The 14576-nt window shown below is 40.4% G+C and overlaps 1 protein-coding gene across 2 annotated transcripts in view; it reads right to left on the minus strand.

The window, feature by feature from the left end:
* The window catches only part of Pan3 (poly(A) specific ribonuclease subunit PAN3), a 115336-nt gene that overhangs the window by 44422 nt on the left and 56338 nt on the right, over positions 1-14576 (minus strand). For both annotated transcript variants that reach the window (XM_032886655.1, XM_032886654.1), the window contains one exon: positions 13575-13722. In XM_032886655.1, coding sequence (XP_032742546.1) covers positions 13575-13722 — 148 coding nt within the window. The remainder of the gene's footprint in view (positions 1-13574; positions 13723-14576) is intronic.

The raw sequence follows: 14576 nt of genomic DNA on the forward strand, positions 1-14576 counted from the left end.
CAACAGAGCAAGTTCCAGGACAGCCAGAGCTACACAGAGAAACCATGTCTTAAACAAACAAACAAACAAACCACGGGGGGAGGGGGGGACGGGACAAAACTCACCCATTCTCTACAATTCATCTCAACTATATTTTCTTTTCCATAAAATGTTATTACCTGCACACACTTATAAACCAGTAAAACTCAACTTTCTTCAAGTTTTCTGACATCTTGAACTTTCCCCCTCTAGAATTAAAGGGCTATCTATGGCCAGGAGTTATGAAAATCTCAACAATACACATAAAAATGAATGTTCCCAATTTGAGGTGTCAGAGTTAGGTCTTAGATGGGGAGAGGGAAGACTGCTTGAGCAGTCATCACAGGTGACTGTGATCCCTACTCTTCAAAGCTCCCTGGAACTTCCAAGGAAGAACAGCCATTGAGCATGATTCAGTGTTTACTAATGGTCTCTGTGTGACTGCAGTAATTGATTAAAATGACAAGTCCCCAGAAGCACTGAACTTTAAAGGATGAAGTAACATAGAAGACAAAAAGGCACAACACAACACCACAACAGCAGGTAAGTGGGAAACATTGAGAACTAGAGTAGCAGAAACGGTGTTGAGAGAAAAGAGGCATTTAACCTCTATCAATGAAAAGTGGGCAAGAGCTCAATAAATAAGAATTTTCTCAAGATTCCTCAAAATGAACATTTATATATTTAGTGTGTATGTGCATGTAAGTGTGGAGGTAAGAGGACAACTTCAACAGTCAACTTGTTTACTTCCCGGGGGTCAAACTCAGGTCATCAGACTTGGTAGCAAGTTAGCCACGAGGTAAGCAAAGCCCAGAGGAGAGAAAAGTTTTCCTGTCTGAACATACATTCTTCAAGAGCAGACTGCAGGCTCTAGTACAGCCCGTATGATGTAGACACACGGTGACTAAGCTTACTTTGTCAGGAAAGAAAGTGGTCCTCAGTGGCTACTTTCTGGACATTACTAGGGGGCGGCTCTGAAGCTGCTGTTTCCCATCTCCACCCTCTTCATAAAGTGCACTGTACACTGGGGCTGGAGCTCACACAGCTGAGGGAGACACAAGGTGAGCATGAACTCCTTCCTCCTGTACTGCCTCTTCACAGGCGTGTTCATTCCCCCTCTAGATCTTCATCGATCCCATCTTTTGTTTCTTAAATTGAGAACTCTCACAGTTTCTCATTGGCGCATGTAACACCTTGCGCTCTGGGTCATTAGTAAGTACATTAGGGATCAGCTGAACACATTTCAATGTTCACACTGATTGATACCTTCTACGTGACAGGTGCACAGAAGACAGTGCTCAGAGGGGACCTGAGGGGACACAGCAAGGTGCGGAGATATTTCATCTCACCATTCAGAATGGTAAGGACTTCAAAACTTGTCGATTGGTTCTGGAATTTATATTTTTATACTTTTATACACACATTTGGCTAACAGATCGGAAACTAAATATGCTGGAGACTGCTGTAAATTTTCATGAATTTTAGTTTAAAAAATATCTTGTAAAGGTTCTATTACAAGGCAAGTATACGTTCTGATAGTATAAAAGGATCCCTCATTCAAATTTAAATAAAATGAGTCATAAAGATAGAAGTTTAAACAGTTCTGAGAAGGAAATGAACAAGACAGTCTGGTCAAATACTGAGCCAAAGTGTAAGAGCAGCAAGTGGGATTTGTAGAGGATCTACAGTAAGGAACTGACGTAACTAAGGAAGGCGTACACGGCCAAACTGTGTGCACAGAGAAGAGAGGCTGGGGGAAGGGAGGGACAGCCAGCACACAGGCTGCATAGGCTGCTGTGAGACTATGGCCTTCACGCTAATGACAACTGGGAAGCCATATTTGATTGTCACTTTGTTAAGTATGTGAAAAGCCAACTGCAAAGGCAAACTAGTTCAGGCACTGAAAGAGTACCTGAAAGGGGAGCCATGATGGTTTGCTGCTAGGCTGGTGTAATGAAAATGCACACATGTAAACTGTTTGGCTATAATATAGCACGGAGGCAGACAAGATTACTACAGATACAACATGAAAAAGGCAAAAAAGGAAACTTCAAATTTCTTGCTCTAGCAATTCTCTAAGAGTGCTGTCGATTATTTAAAGGACAGACAAGAAAAGGCTCTAACTCAGACAAGTTAGAACACACCCTTCACAGTAAGGAGGGGTTTTCACATTGATAAGCTACTTAAAGGAGAAGCTGAGGCAGGAAATACGAACCACTATAGTCTTTGCTAACTATAAATTCTTTATAGCATTACAGAAATTATACAAAAAAAGAACCTCATAATAATCACACACCCAAACCCTGTACTAAGAATATTATTAAAGACAATTAATTATCACGAGGCACAGAAAGTACACAGGGGCAAGAGAAAAGAAGCCCGACTTCCCTCAGTGTTTCGAGACTTAAGATTCCGACCATGGAGCCTGCTATGCTCTTAGGCCCTGGTTCCTCATCAGGACTGACTGCAGAACTGCCCAGAATCCTTTCTAAAACAGTCATGTTGAGATGAACAGAAAACAAATAAGGTGCTAAGGTACTAACTGAGAAACTAAACTCTTAATATTAGAGTGGGCCCCCATCAAGAGTGTACTAGTTTTTGTTTATTCGTGTGTCTGCTATAACAGAGTGTTTCACTCACTACGACTCAAGAGCTGGCCTGAAGATCACAAACCCACCCCAGCCTTCTGTTGTGGGTTGTCCTGTGCTGTTTATATTTTGATGTTAATTCGGCTTCCTCAAGAGAGGCTGCTCCAACAAAAGAGTGGATCACATACGTCATGTGAACCTTCTCCCCATTTTAACTAGGCCTGTGATTGGGCAGTGGAAGGGAAAGGTGGGGCTGGAGGTTTTAGAGAATAGGGGAAGAGAGGGAGAGAAGAGAAGAAGACAGAGGAAGAGGAGATGGAAGAAAGATGGAACAGAACCAGAGAAGCCCCAAGCAGCAAGCGATCTCACAGCTGGGAACAGAGTAGTGCAGTGGTGAACCTGCCCAGTCTAGGCGCACAGCTTTCAAACCTGTACCTGAGCTGTGTATTTTACACAAGCCTGCTGGAATTAGAGATTTACTGCCACACCTTCTGAAGGCTGGGATTACAGCCTTGCACCACCATGCCCAGAAAGAAATTTACTTTGAGAGAGAGAGAGAGAGAGAGAGACAGACAGACAGACAGACAAACTAAACACTAGAGGGAGAGAGCTTTTAATTGCATAAAAAGGGGAAAATGTTGGTATGCAGCTCCTTGATAAATTTCTTAGAGCCATGTTAATTTTTATAATATTTCTATTAGGACTTTGTGACAGAACCTTCCTCTAATGAATAAAGATTTCAGGGGACCAATCACTGGACAAGGAGTGGGCAGGACTTCAGGGTGGGGAAGGAGAAGAGAAGAGGCAGGGAAAGGTGACTTACTTTTGAACAGGGAGAGCTTAGAGAACAATGTAGCTAACACGAGGCCCCGGCGAAGTTACATTTAATACAGTATACAGTAGTTGCTGCGCCCAGCAACCGTGTTACCTGTGGGTTGTGTGGTGTTTTCCTTCATGCAGTAATTCAGCTGGGTTCCAGAGTGAAAGGTACGGTGGTGAGGCCTGGGCTTGGGAGAAGCGCACCCCAGCCAGCTGTGTGAATTTGGAGGCGTGGGGTTGGCGTGGCAGTGACCCCATGGGAACTTAGCCAGTCGGGTGCAGATTTTGGAGCTGCGGGTCAGAGTCTGTCTGCCGAGATGAGAGCAAACCAGTCCTGCATGTGCTCTGCGGGGAGTAGTGGAGGATGGTGCCCCCACCTTTTCCCCCAAATTATTTCATATTAACAGGCCTTTCTAGCACTAATAGTTCGAAGCTGTAGTGCCTAGTTTAAATGATTAAAGTGAAGACAAAAGAATTCTTTACATGATTGCATATAAAACAAACCCTTCCCTCTTTTGGAGGGGGACCTGCTCCCGCTGACTTTAACAACAATTGTACACCAAGGCCAAGTCTATAAACATCTGCTTAAAAGCTTGGACACAAAACTGTCCTCAGGTTCATCATATTACTCAAGAGCTCAGAATCGCTTTTAGTAGTTATACATGAGAAACAAAAACCACTTGAGCTAACTTTAAATTTCCCAAATTTACAACATTTAAAATATTGTGGATGTGCTGATATTTACTTTAATAACTCGTTTAATTTAATATCATAAAATCTAAGGTTTTGCTGAATAAATCATTTTCCATTACACATACCAGCTTTCTTTGTGTGGGAGGAGAAATGTATGCACACGTGTATGGGCTGTGTGTACCCATGCAGAGATGTGAGCATCTGGTGCTTTCCTCAGTTGTTCACCACTGTGTATTTTGTGACAGGGTTCTTCTCACTGAACTTGGAACTCATCAAATGGCTAGACAAACTGGGCTGCAAGCCCAAGGACCTTCCTGTCTCTGCTTCCCAGTGCTGGGATTGCAGGAGCATGGAATCATGCCAAGGGTTTAAGGAATGCTAGAAAGCCAAACACAGATGTTAATTTTACCCACTGAGTCCAAACTCAAGCCCAAACGCAAACATGTTTTATATTTCAAGTGTGTTCTTTTCATAGAAACAAAGACAGAAAACTCACGAGCTCTCACAATGGACGGATTAGGTAGATTTCAGGAAGAAAATGTGTATTGGAAGACCATGAGGAACCAGTATTACCTTTACTCTGATTTTATAACATCCTGAGGTGGCTCTCCTCAAGAAACAGATAAAAAGTTCAAAACACAGGCTGGAGAGATGACTCAGTGGTCAAGAGCACTGACTGCTCTTCCAGAGGTCCTGAGTTCAATTCCCAGCAACCACATGGTGGCTCACAACCAGCTGGAATGGGATTTGGTATGTCTGAAGACAGCTACAGTGTACTCTTATACATTAAATAAATAAATAAATAAATAAATAAATAAATAAATAAATAAATAAATCCTTTTTTTTAAAAGTTCAAAATACAAAATCTACAACATAAAAAAATGCATGCAATCACAGAGTATTTCTCATTTATAGGAGAAAAAAAGTCACAACCCCAAGAATGAACGTACTACAGGAAATGATACACTTGAGAATTATCCCCAAAACTTACACACTTTAGAAGAGATCAAAATGCATAACTTTTATCTAGAGATGACCTTGCTGTTTAGCTAGCTGGCCTGGGACTGGTAATCCTCCTGTGTTAGCCTCCCAGGAGGTGGGCGTACAAGCATGAATCAGCAAACTTAGTGCAGAACCAAATGTCTGGGAAGTGAGGATGGAACTCACTTGCCCAGCAGAATGTAAGGTCCTAGGGTCCACTCCTTTGGGCAGTGGGGACAAGCAGGTGGTGCAGAGTAGTGTCTAATACAATTTAAAATTAGAATATGAGCATTTAAGAAATACAGTAGTTACATATAATACAAGGACAGAAAACTCTACCCATGAATAGCATTTTAATTCAAAGTAAGATTTATTTTATCACTGTTAATTTAAGAAGGCCTGTGAGGAGGGGGTGGGTATACCATGGGTGCACAAGTGGGGTTCAGAGGATAGTTGTAGATGGCTGTTTTCTCCTTCCACCAAGTCAGCCCCAGGTATCAAATTAAGGTTGTCCAGTTTGGCACCCAGCCCCTTTACCTACTGAGCCATCTTGTCAGCCCTGAAATAACTGGACAAAATATAAGTAATTTTGTATTGTTAAGGCACACAAAATCCTGATTCACTACAGAACAATGCTGGATCCAAGAATTTCCAGGGTTTGTGGCATCTGATTACATTCTTATTTTGAAACCCTTTAATAGCCAAATGAGCAGCTTTCAATTCATCAATAAATCAAGAACTAAAAAGTATGAAATGAGACCATGAAGATAAACTTTGTTGGGGGCTGGAAACTGCCTCCTCTTCTAGAGGCCAAGAGTTCAATTCCCAGCAACCACATATGGCTCACAAGCCTCTGTAATGGGATCTGACGTAATGGGCACACATGCTGTACACATAATAACTAACTAGATGTCAGGTGTGATGACATGTGACTACTACATGCCAGCATCAGGGAGGGAACAGCAGGAGGACTGTTCCATACCAAGAACCAGCAGGAGGAAAGATCCATACCAAGATCCCTGTGTCTTGTGGGAGAGGAAACGAGGGGATCTTTCACATTTGGGAGCAAATATAAACAAAAACTATAAAACGTTTCATATTAATTAGGCATGACTATCTACGAATCTTCATTATATCATATAAAAAGTGGTATTTCTGGGAAGCATAGGCAGGCAGGTCTCTGTAAGTTTGAGGCCAGCCTGATCTATAAAGCAAGGTCCAAGACAAACAGGGCTACACAGAGAAACCCTGTCTCAAAAACAAACAAACAAACAAACAAATGAAATGAGACAGCACCAAGCCCCCAAAAGTAGTATTTGTTTCCTCACACTTTCTCATAGCTTTGTTAACTTTTCCTAAACGGTAAAAAACAACCAACACAAACAAAGACCTTTCATAGACGGTATGTGAATGTGGACAAAATAGGTACAATTCAATCTGTGTCTGGTTTCCTATTAATAACTAGAGAATTTTAAAAGCTGGTTCCTATAACATACTTCTCGATGGTTAAACTGCATCAATGGCAGGCAAGATACATGGATATTAGAAATATTGTCCTATATTGTCCACTCACAACATAAGCTAACTGACAGTTTTATCAACCGTGTACTTGTCAGTAACACATGGTGGGGACGACCACCCACATGACTATTTTCCTTTCTACATCTCCATATGGCGATCTTCCCTTTGACCTAAGGTTAGCCCTGCTTCTATAAACAGCAGAATTTCCAGACGAGCTATAATTAATTCAACCTTCACCCTCAGAATATTGATTGTGTTTGAAACACAAAATTAAATCCCTAAAATTATGTATAACTCACCCACCTTCCTCACTGTCCTATGTGATGTTTACCTTTCTTTTGCCTCTAATGTATGAAAAAAACAGTAAAGTGACCTGGGTGTCCCCAAACTTGCCCACAAAAGATGACAGGCTCTTTTGTGGTCTTTTCACTGACAGTGATCTCTTAAACCACAGCATTTAGACGACTTCAATGGAACATCAGAACAGAGTGGGGAGCTTGGTTCAGCAGGAACTCCTAAAACAAACTGTACAAGGAAAATGCGCACGCCCACAGCAGGACACACGTGTAATAGACCAGCCTCGTCACCACGTACATGCTATGCTTTCTCTCACAAGCAGAATCTAGATTCTCAAGTAGCAGAAAACTTGGGGAAAAGGACAGAAAAGGCAACAAACTTAACCTATTATTTTGTGTGCTAGTATAAAAAGAGATTGAGTATTAAAATGAGTACATGAAAGGCTGGATACTACATTAATTTTTGGAGCAAAAGAATTAATTTTTTTTTTCTTCTCAGTTCACTTACAGGTGGGCTAGGTCAGTTACTATAGTTGCTTTGATAACCTTTTATCAGCAAAAAAAAAGGATAAAGTGGGTTATGAAATTAAAATACAGGCTCAAAATGGGTAAATAATACTTCAAAGTTTTCCACTGTAAATACTTTGCATTTAAAGAGACAGAAATGTAGCACAGTCACTTAAAGCAGTGTAATATAGAGCCTGAGTGTGGAGAAAAAGGCCCAGGTTTCCCACGCACGCAGCTTCTGGCTGACTAGAGAGATGTTGGCAAGAGATTTGAATACCTGCCTCAACTATTTTATAACCAAGAAATACACCTGTGTTCTATGTAGTCTCTGCAGCGTAGCCCACACTATTACACACACTGCGAGGCAAGATGACAGAGCAGTTCCTGAAGCATCTCCATCGGACCCATCTCCATAGGTATTTCATCAGCACATGCCCCACCCCCAACAAGTGACTACTACTAGTAACCAGTTTCAGAACCATTACTACAAATGTGGAAAGTTATTTGTGAAACTTGGGGATGGGGAGGTGGAAGGGGGGAATAATGTATACACAGGGGGCCATCTCATTTTAGTAATGTCAGTGTGTACAAGATTCATGACCAAATAACTCTGAACTAAATGCTCAACTAACCCTTCAGCCCACGTCACTGCTTATTTATTTAAGTAGGAACAAGAAAGGGCTAAATCTGTAAGATTCAAATGCTAATCGAACAGATAGGGCTACAGCCATTCAGATAACTCCTGCAGAGTGAGGCCTGCCCCAAACTACAATCCCAGCAGCAACTGTACTCTGCATTCTCTCTCCACTGGGTGTCTACAATAAGCTGAAAAGTGACAGGAAATGATGCCTGGAGCTGTGAGCCTCTTTGATCTGAAGCAGGAGAAGGAATGACATGGGTCTCTCCACACTCACGCTCACCTAAGACTCACAAATGATCTAGGCTTTTGCTAACACATGCTCTCTCTGCCTCAGTTTAGTCAGAACCAGCAGACTGCACGAATGCAGCAGGCTCCTGCAGCGACAGAACTCCCTTAATGTCCACCTATAAAACAAAGGTAGATGGGGGAGGGTTTTTATTCCTACACGAGTACAGCAAGGAAGATCACAGAACATTAAAATCTAATGGAAGAATCACCATCCTGGTTTTGCTATTTCTCTTCATAGTCTTTATTTCTGTAATTGTTTTCTACACCTTAAATGTCACTGAACAATATATTTCAGATTTTAAACTGTCTTCATACAGAAACAAAGTAGCATATGGAAAGCCATAGGACTACTTTGATAGAACTGTCCAGGTTTCAAATGTTTCAAGTCACATTCATCATCAGCAAAACAATCTTACCTAAGACCTGCAGAAGCTCTGCTATAGGTATATGTCACTCAATCTGCCAATCATCAATGAAGGGACCCTATCCCCAACTTCCCATCCGGCCCCTCCCCTCAGCTCAGGGACAAGACAGCCAACATAGAGCAATCCACACCGGAACACCACAACTGCAACCCTCAAGTCTAAGAGGCAGGGTAAGCAGGGCTTTCCCCAGCCAGGAGTCATATGTACTAGGAGCTACGTAAGCCTTACCTGACATGCCTCCAAGCCAGCTGCAGCAGCCACATCCCCCTCTGCGCCAAAAACGTCTTGCCTCAGTTTCCTGAAATTCCCAAGTAGGACAGGAATACAACCAGATGGCATCCCCAACCTGGGTCTGGTCTAGAGTTCCACTGCCAGCAACCTTCCCCAGGGCACCATAGTCTGTGTCTGAACCTGCATTCATGCCGCAGCCCCTTTTCGGACCAGCTCAACCAACATTAGAGGACAAAATGCTTCTCTGCTCACAAACTCTTTAAGGCCCTGATCTTAACAGTAAAATAACTGTTACCTTTTAAAATCTGTTTTTAATTTAAAAGAGTAATACTCAAACTAGAGAACCTTAAAAGATCTGAAAGATTATGCTGACCACACCTGAAAACCAAAGTAGTTACAAAAGATGGACACGTGCGACTTTGAAGTAAGACTGAACACGTGCTTTAAAGCTGCTCATCACAGCAGTAGTCAGTGCCTCTCCACACAGACTTCTAGCTCCCATGCGTTAAACTTCCTTGAGATTTATTTGTTTGACTTAGTCAACTACATAAATTAAACATTAATTCTTAAAAGTTCTTCAAAGATGTTTATTGAATTATTAAAAATCACTGTATTCAAGAAATGTTCACCAGCTAAGACATTATTTCCCAATACAAATAATTAGGTTTTATTGAGTAAGCTTTATTAAGCATTGCAAATACTTAAATTTGTGATAGGTTAGAAAAAAATAAATAACCTGGTCCTTTCACAGGGATCTGAAACTTGTAATATTCTTTAGAAATCTAGATTAAGATCTAAAACAATTCAATTCAGATTATAATTCAAAATAAATCTATGGTAAAATTACTTAAGAATTTCGTAGAATCCATTTTAGGGTAGACTTGTAAAACAATTACAAGGAAATGTGTTTAGAGTTCTCTTCTGCTCAACATGATCATGTTTAGAACTCATATATCTATGACTTTGCAATATTACATTCTTAATGGACACGAGACAATCAAGGTCGTGGCCCCTGACCTCTCTTGCTCTCTAACTCAGGGATGCTGTAAGGTCGGATGCCCACTGTTGGCCATTTCCAGTTGAACATATCCGTAGCTGGATATCTGCTACTAATACAGACAGATACATCCAGGCCAGCAGAGCCATGGGTTTCATTTTACTCACAATATTCTCATCTTTACAATTTATAGGATGTATTTTTTTTAACCTATACATTTTGTCAATTTAGTTATTTTTCCTGGTTTCCCTTCCCTCCTACCTTTTAAAGAACAGATCGGTTTTATGGATATATACATACATGAACTAATGTAAAGAAAGTAATTAAAACTGTGTGGGAAACAATTTATGAGCATCTGACAAAGGATAAGAAACTAGTAGCAGTGACGGTGATGGCCAAGTACAGCACAGTTCGACACAACCAGTCATTTCTGTTTTCTTTCCTCCCGCTGACATGAGAGCTGTGCTGCCTGGGTTAACCACCAATGCAGTCCAGACACTCCAGGCAACGAAAGCAGAATTCACAACTTGTCAGCAAGGGCCCCTCTAGACAAGCACTATGAAAACTTGTTTCCATCTACTCAGATGCCTGTTAGATTACAAAAGAAGCCAGATGTTCTCCAATTTAGATGAATGAAACCTCCCCCCTTCCTCGGCTCTGTTCAACTACACAACTTTATTTTGTTTTTAGCACAGGGAATCTTCTGACCCAAACCCTTTAACATTAAGGTCTGTAATGTACACATTTTAAAAATTTTAAACATTAAAGAGCAAGAATGATGAACCAGTTCACGCTCCCATCTCCCCCTTCACTTCTCTCCTACGCTTTCCCCAAGACCAGAGTAACCACAGCAGTATCAGCCGTTCCACTCACTTGGCACCACTACTTCTGGGACTGAGCAATGAACAACTGGTCCCTTTCTCAGACACTGAATCCCTATTTTCCTTCAGTTCATGAGATTCGGAGCAGAGTAAGTATACGGCTTAGTGACAGAATATTTGCCTAGCACATATGAGGCAGTGGGTTTGAGCCCCAGTCATGTAAAAACAAGCAGATAAAAAACCTAAAATAGAATTGGTAATAAATGAGTATCATTAACAATGCTTACCACAGTAATTACTCTTTTTCTTATATTAAGCATATAAAATTTACCATACAATATGCTGACTGGTCAATCCGAAAGCCTGAAGGAATGGATGTGTAAAAATGCCCAAGTCACTCTTCTTATTATTTATACATTAATAGCCAACTTTTCAAACTGAAAAATTCTTTCATTAGGCAAAGCAAGGTGTTCAGCCCCTGAGTCACATGTGCACATGACACACACCACACCACATGAGAATGAAGAACACTACCCAGAAATCACTTTTAAACATGCTATGGTTATGTCGACTTGTTAACAGCTAATTAAAGTGTGCTAATCCTTAGCTTATTAAGTCTATTATAAAATCAAAACACCATTAGGAAAAAGTGTAATTTTAAAAAGTCAGCAAATAGTTTTCATGCTTAAAAATAAATTATTATTTTTGTGGCACAAAAGCTTTAAATTATCATTTCATAAACTTGGCACCTTTCAAAACTTCTAAAACTCAGTTCAGGAAAACCTTTGCTAAGACCACGTCTTTAGAACACTGTCTAGACCAGCTATGTAAAAGTATTCTTATTAGACTGCGCTTGAGAAGTCAATTCTGAGAAAGGTGTTAACTAGTAATTCTTAATTTTTGAAAGGCTATGGAACTCTGATAATAAAACCTATTTGTAGAGGCAAATACCTACTTACAAATAAAAACTCTGAATAACTGTAGGGGTTCCGAAAGCCCCAGCTAATCCTCATTCTTACATCTGTAGTCCACAGGTCATGGAGAACTGCAGCTCATGCACATGTGTTCAGTGTGTACACACAACCAAGATATCAGATGTTGGAGAATAACCTACCAGACACTTTCCCAAGCCTTAAAAATATGGTTTTTTTTTTTTTTGGGGGGGGGGGGCTGGAGAGATGGCTCAGCAGTTAAGAGCACTGATTGCTCTTCCAGAGGTTCTGAGTTCAATTCCCAGCAACCACATGGTGGCTCACAACCATCTATAATGAGATCTGGTGCCCTCTTCTGGTGTGTCCGAAGATAGCTATATGTACTTATAGAAATAAAAATTAACAAAAAATAAAAAACCGCATCTCCCACTCTCCCTCTCCTTTAAAAAAAAAAATGTTTGGGGAAAAAATACAGAACTGAAGAATTTTTAAAATTATGTTCTGAAAGAAAAGCACACCTCAGTTTTAATTTTCTTACCTCAAGAATTAAGTCATTAACAAGGTGGTCAGAGAAGAAAAGTATTAATGGATGTGCTTTGTCGTCCCAGCACTGCTGGGGCACAGCTGAGCTTAGCCGACTGTCACCCAAACAAGTATTCCTCACACAATGGCTAAGTCCAGGAATTTATTTATATGATACGCTGACCTGTGCCCAACGGCCCCAGAGAAAATGGTTGTTTGTCATTAACAGGAAAGAGTAACTATTCTAACACAGTTATGCAGGACAGTAAGTCAAAATTAATTCACCCTGGAGGCTCTGGTGCAACCTTTTGCAAATTCAACTAGATGTCATCTACGAAGTTTGTGCTTGAGAACTGCTGCTAACTGGGTTATTAAAGGAAAAAAACTATAATGCTTTAAATAAAACAAGTGTGAGATTTTGTGGAGGGCTGTGGACTGGACGCAACTGCACCAATGCTACCCAATATGGAACCTTTAAAACAGCTCCCACAAGTTACTAGAAAACTTCAATACTACGAAGAGGTTGGGGATCTTTTCTAAGCCAAATGCTTTTAAATTTTAAATTCCTTATAATACTCTCTCCTCATTTAAAAAGGCCTTTGCATGGAGCGTGTTACTGCGCCCGTAGCCATAGCACTTGGAAAGCCTGAACTCTTTACAAGGATCTAAGTAGTCTCATCAACTACATGCATACAACATTTATTTCTGATATAAGGCATTAACTAAGAAAATGTTTTATAATGGGCTCATTATTGTTGATTCTTTATCAAAACATAATGGTAATTTCTGAAGCTACACAGAAGCACAGACAACCTCTTTCAGAATTTCTAGATGCACAACTGACTGATATGTAGACTATGCTTTTGAAAGGGATGTGAACCCACCTCATGGGGAGGTTTATATGCACTTTTACACCACCAGACATTCAGTTCTGACATCACTTTCCAGGGCAGAGAATGTTTGCTAACTGAGCTGAAAAAGACCCACAGGAAAAACCACGGGAAGGAACCAAATGGAAGGAGTGGTGGCAAGGAAGTGTGCAAGTATGGGGCAAGCGAGAAAGGAGGGGGCAAGGCTAATAATACCCGCTGGAACACAAGCTTGTTACTCCAGCTCCGAGTTACCTCAGGCTGAGAAACTAAGATGGATGCTCTTGGTTGCAAAGTGAATCGTTCACGCATACAATTTCAGTTCTAATAAAATAAATTAAAAAACAAAAACAAACAAACAAACAAAAACCCCACAATGCTTACAGATCTGATACCTGAAACTCACTAGAAAGTTACTCAACTTACCTGGTGCTAATCCAGCAGTAGCAGGACTTCCCATGGATGGGTGAGAGAAAACTTGAGAGAAGGCAGACATATTTGACTGGGACACGTTACTCAGCCTGGAGGTTGATCCTCCTTTAGGTATAAATTCGCTTGCAGTAGGATTTGGTGTCTATTTGAAAATCAAATATAGGAAGTTAACACACTTTTGGCCCCAAACACATTTGACCTTACTAGGTATTACTCTTCAGCGTTTTACTCACTAAACACTTTACTGTAAGAGTGTAAGCCGTTTAGTTTCTATACTGTAGTATAATTATGGTAGATTTCTTAGTGGAAATCTGGTAATCAAATCTGAGGTAAAAATGTTTATGTGAAGAATTTAAACCTCCGTAAAACGTAAAATGTGCATGCATCATTTCTAAGCCATCCTTCTACAGTTTTGAGAACTGGAGGTTGAAGCTACTTCAAAACTGGACAACTTTCAAACTTCTATCTTTAAACTACTTCCCAGGATAAGGATCAAAAATGCCTTTCTTTCTAAATTAACCATTTCCTTTACTGTAAGAACAAACAATCCCCCAATATGGTAATATGCAAAGTCAAGAAAAACACTTAAGGCAAACATAGGAAGCAAAGGACAAGACAAAAGTGTCAAAAGTAAAGGCCCTGCCGTGTGGCGTCCATCCCAGTAACTCACTGCAGCACTCATCACGTAAGAGGCGATCTTTCACAGTGGCACTACCATATGACTTCCTACTTGATACTTGGGTATCACTTTTGGCTTTAAGGACTACTAAAAATTATGACACTATGTATTAAATTCATAAAGCCTGTTTCTGTCCACTTGGAATTCTCACAAGATAGAAAATAAAAAGATGAACTAATTATTATTACCACAACTTCCTTATTTGATATGAATAATCTAAGAGTTCAAAGTACTAGATCAGAAAGGGAATAAGCCACAGGCTAAACAAATTAAAAACTTTAAACTGATGTTACCAGTAACTAACCTGACTTAACTAA

This window comes from Rattus rattus, chromosome 16 (genome assembly GCF_011064425.1).
Source record: "Rattus rattus isolate New Zealand chromosome 16, Rrattus_CSIRO_v1, whole genome shotgun sequence".
In the NCBI taxonomy this organism is placed as follows: Eukaryota; Metazoa; Chordata; class Mammalia; order Rodentia; family Muridae; genus Rattus; species Rattus rattus.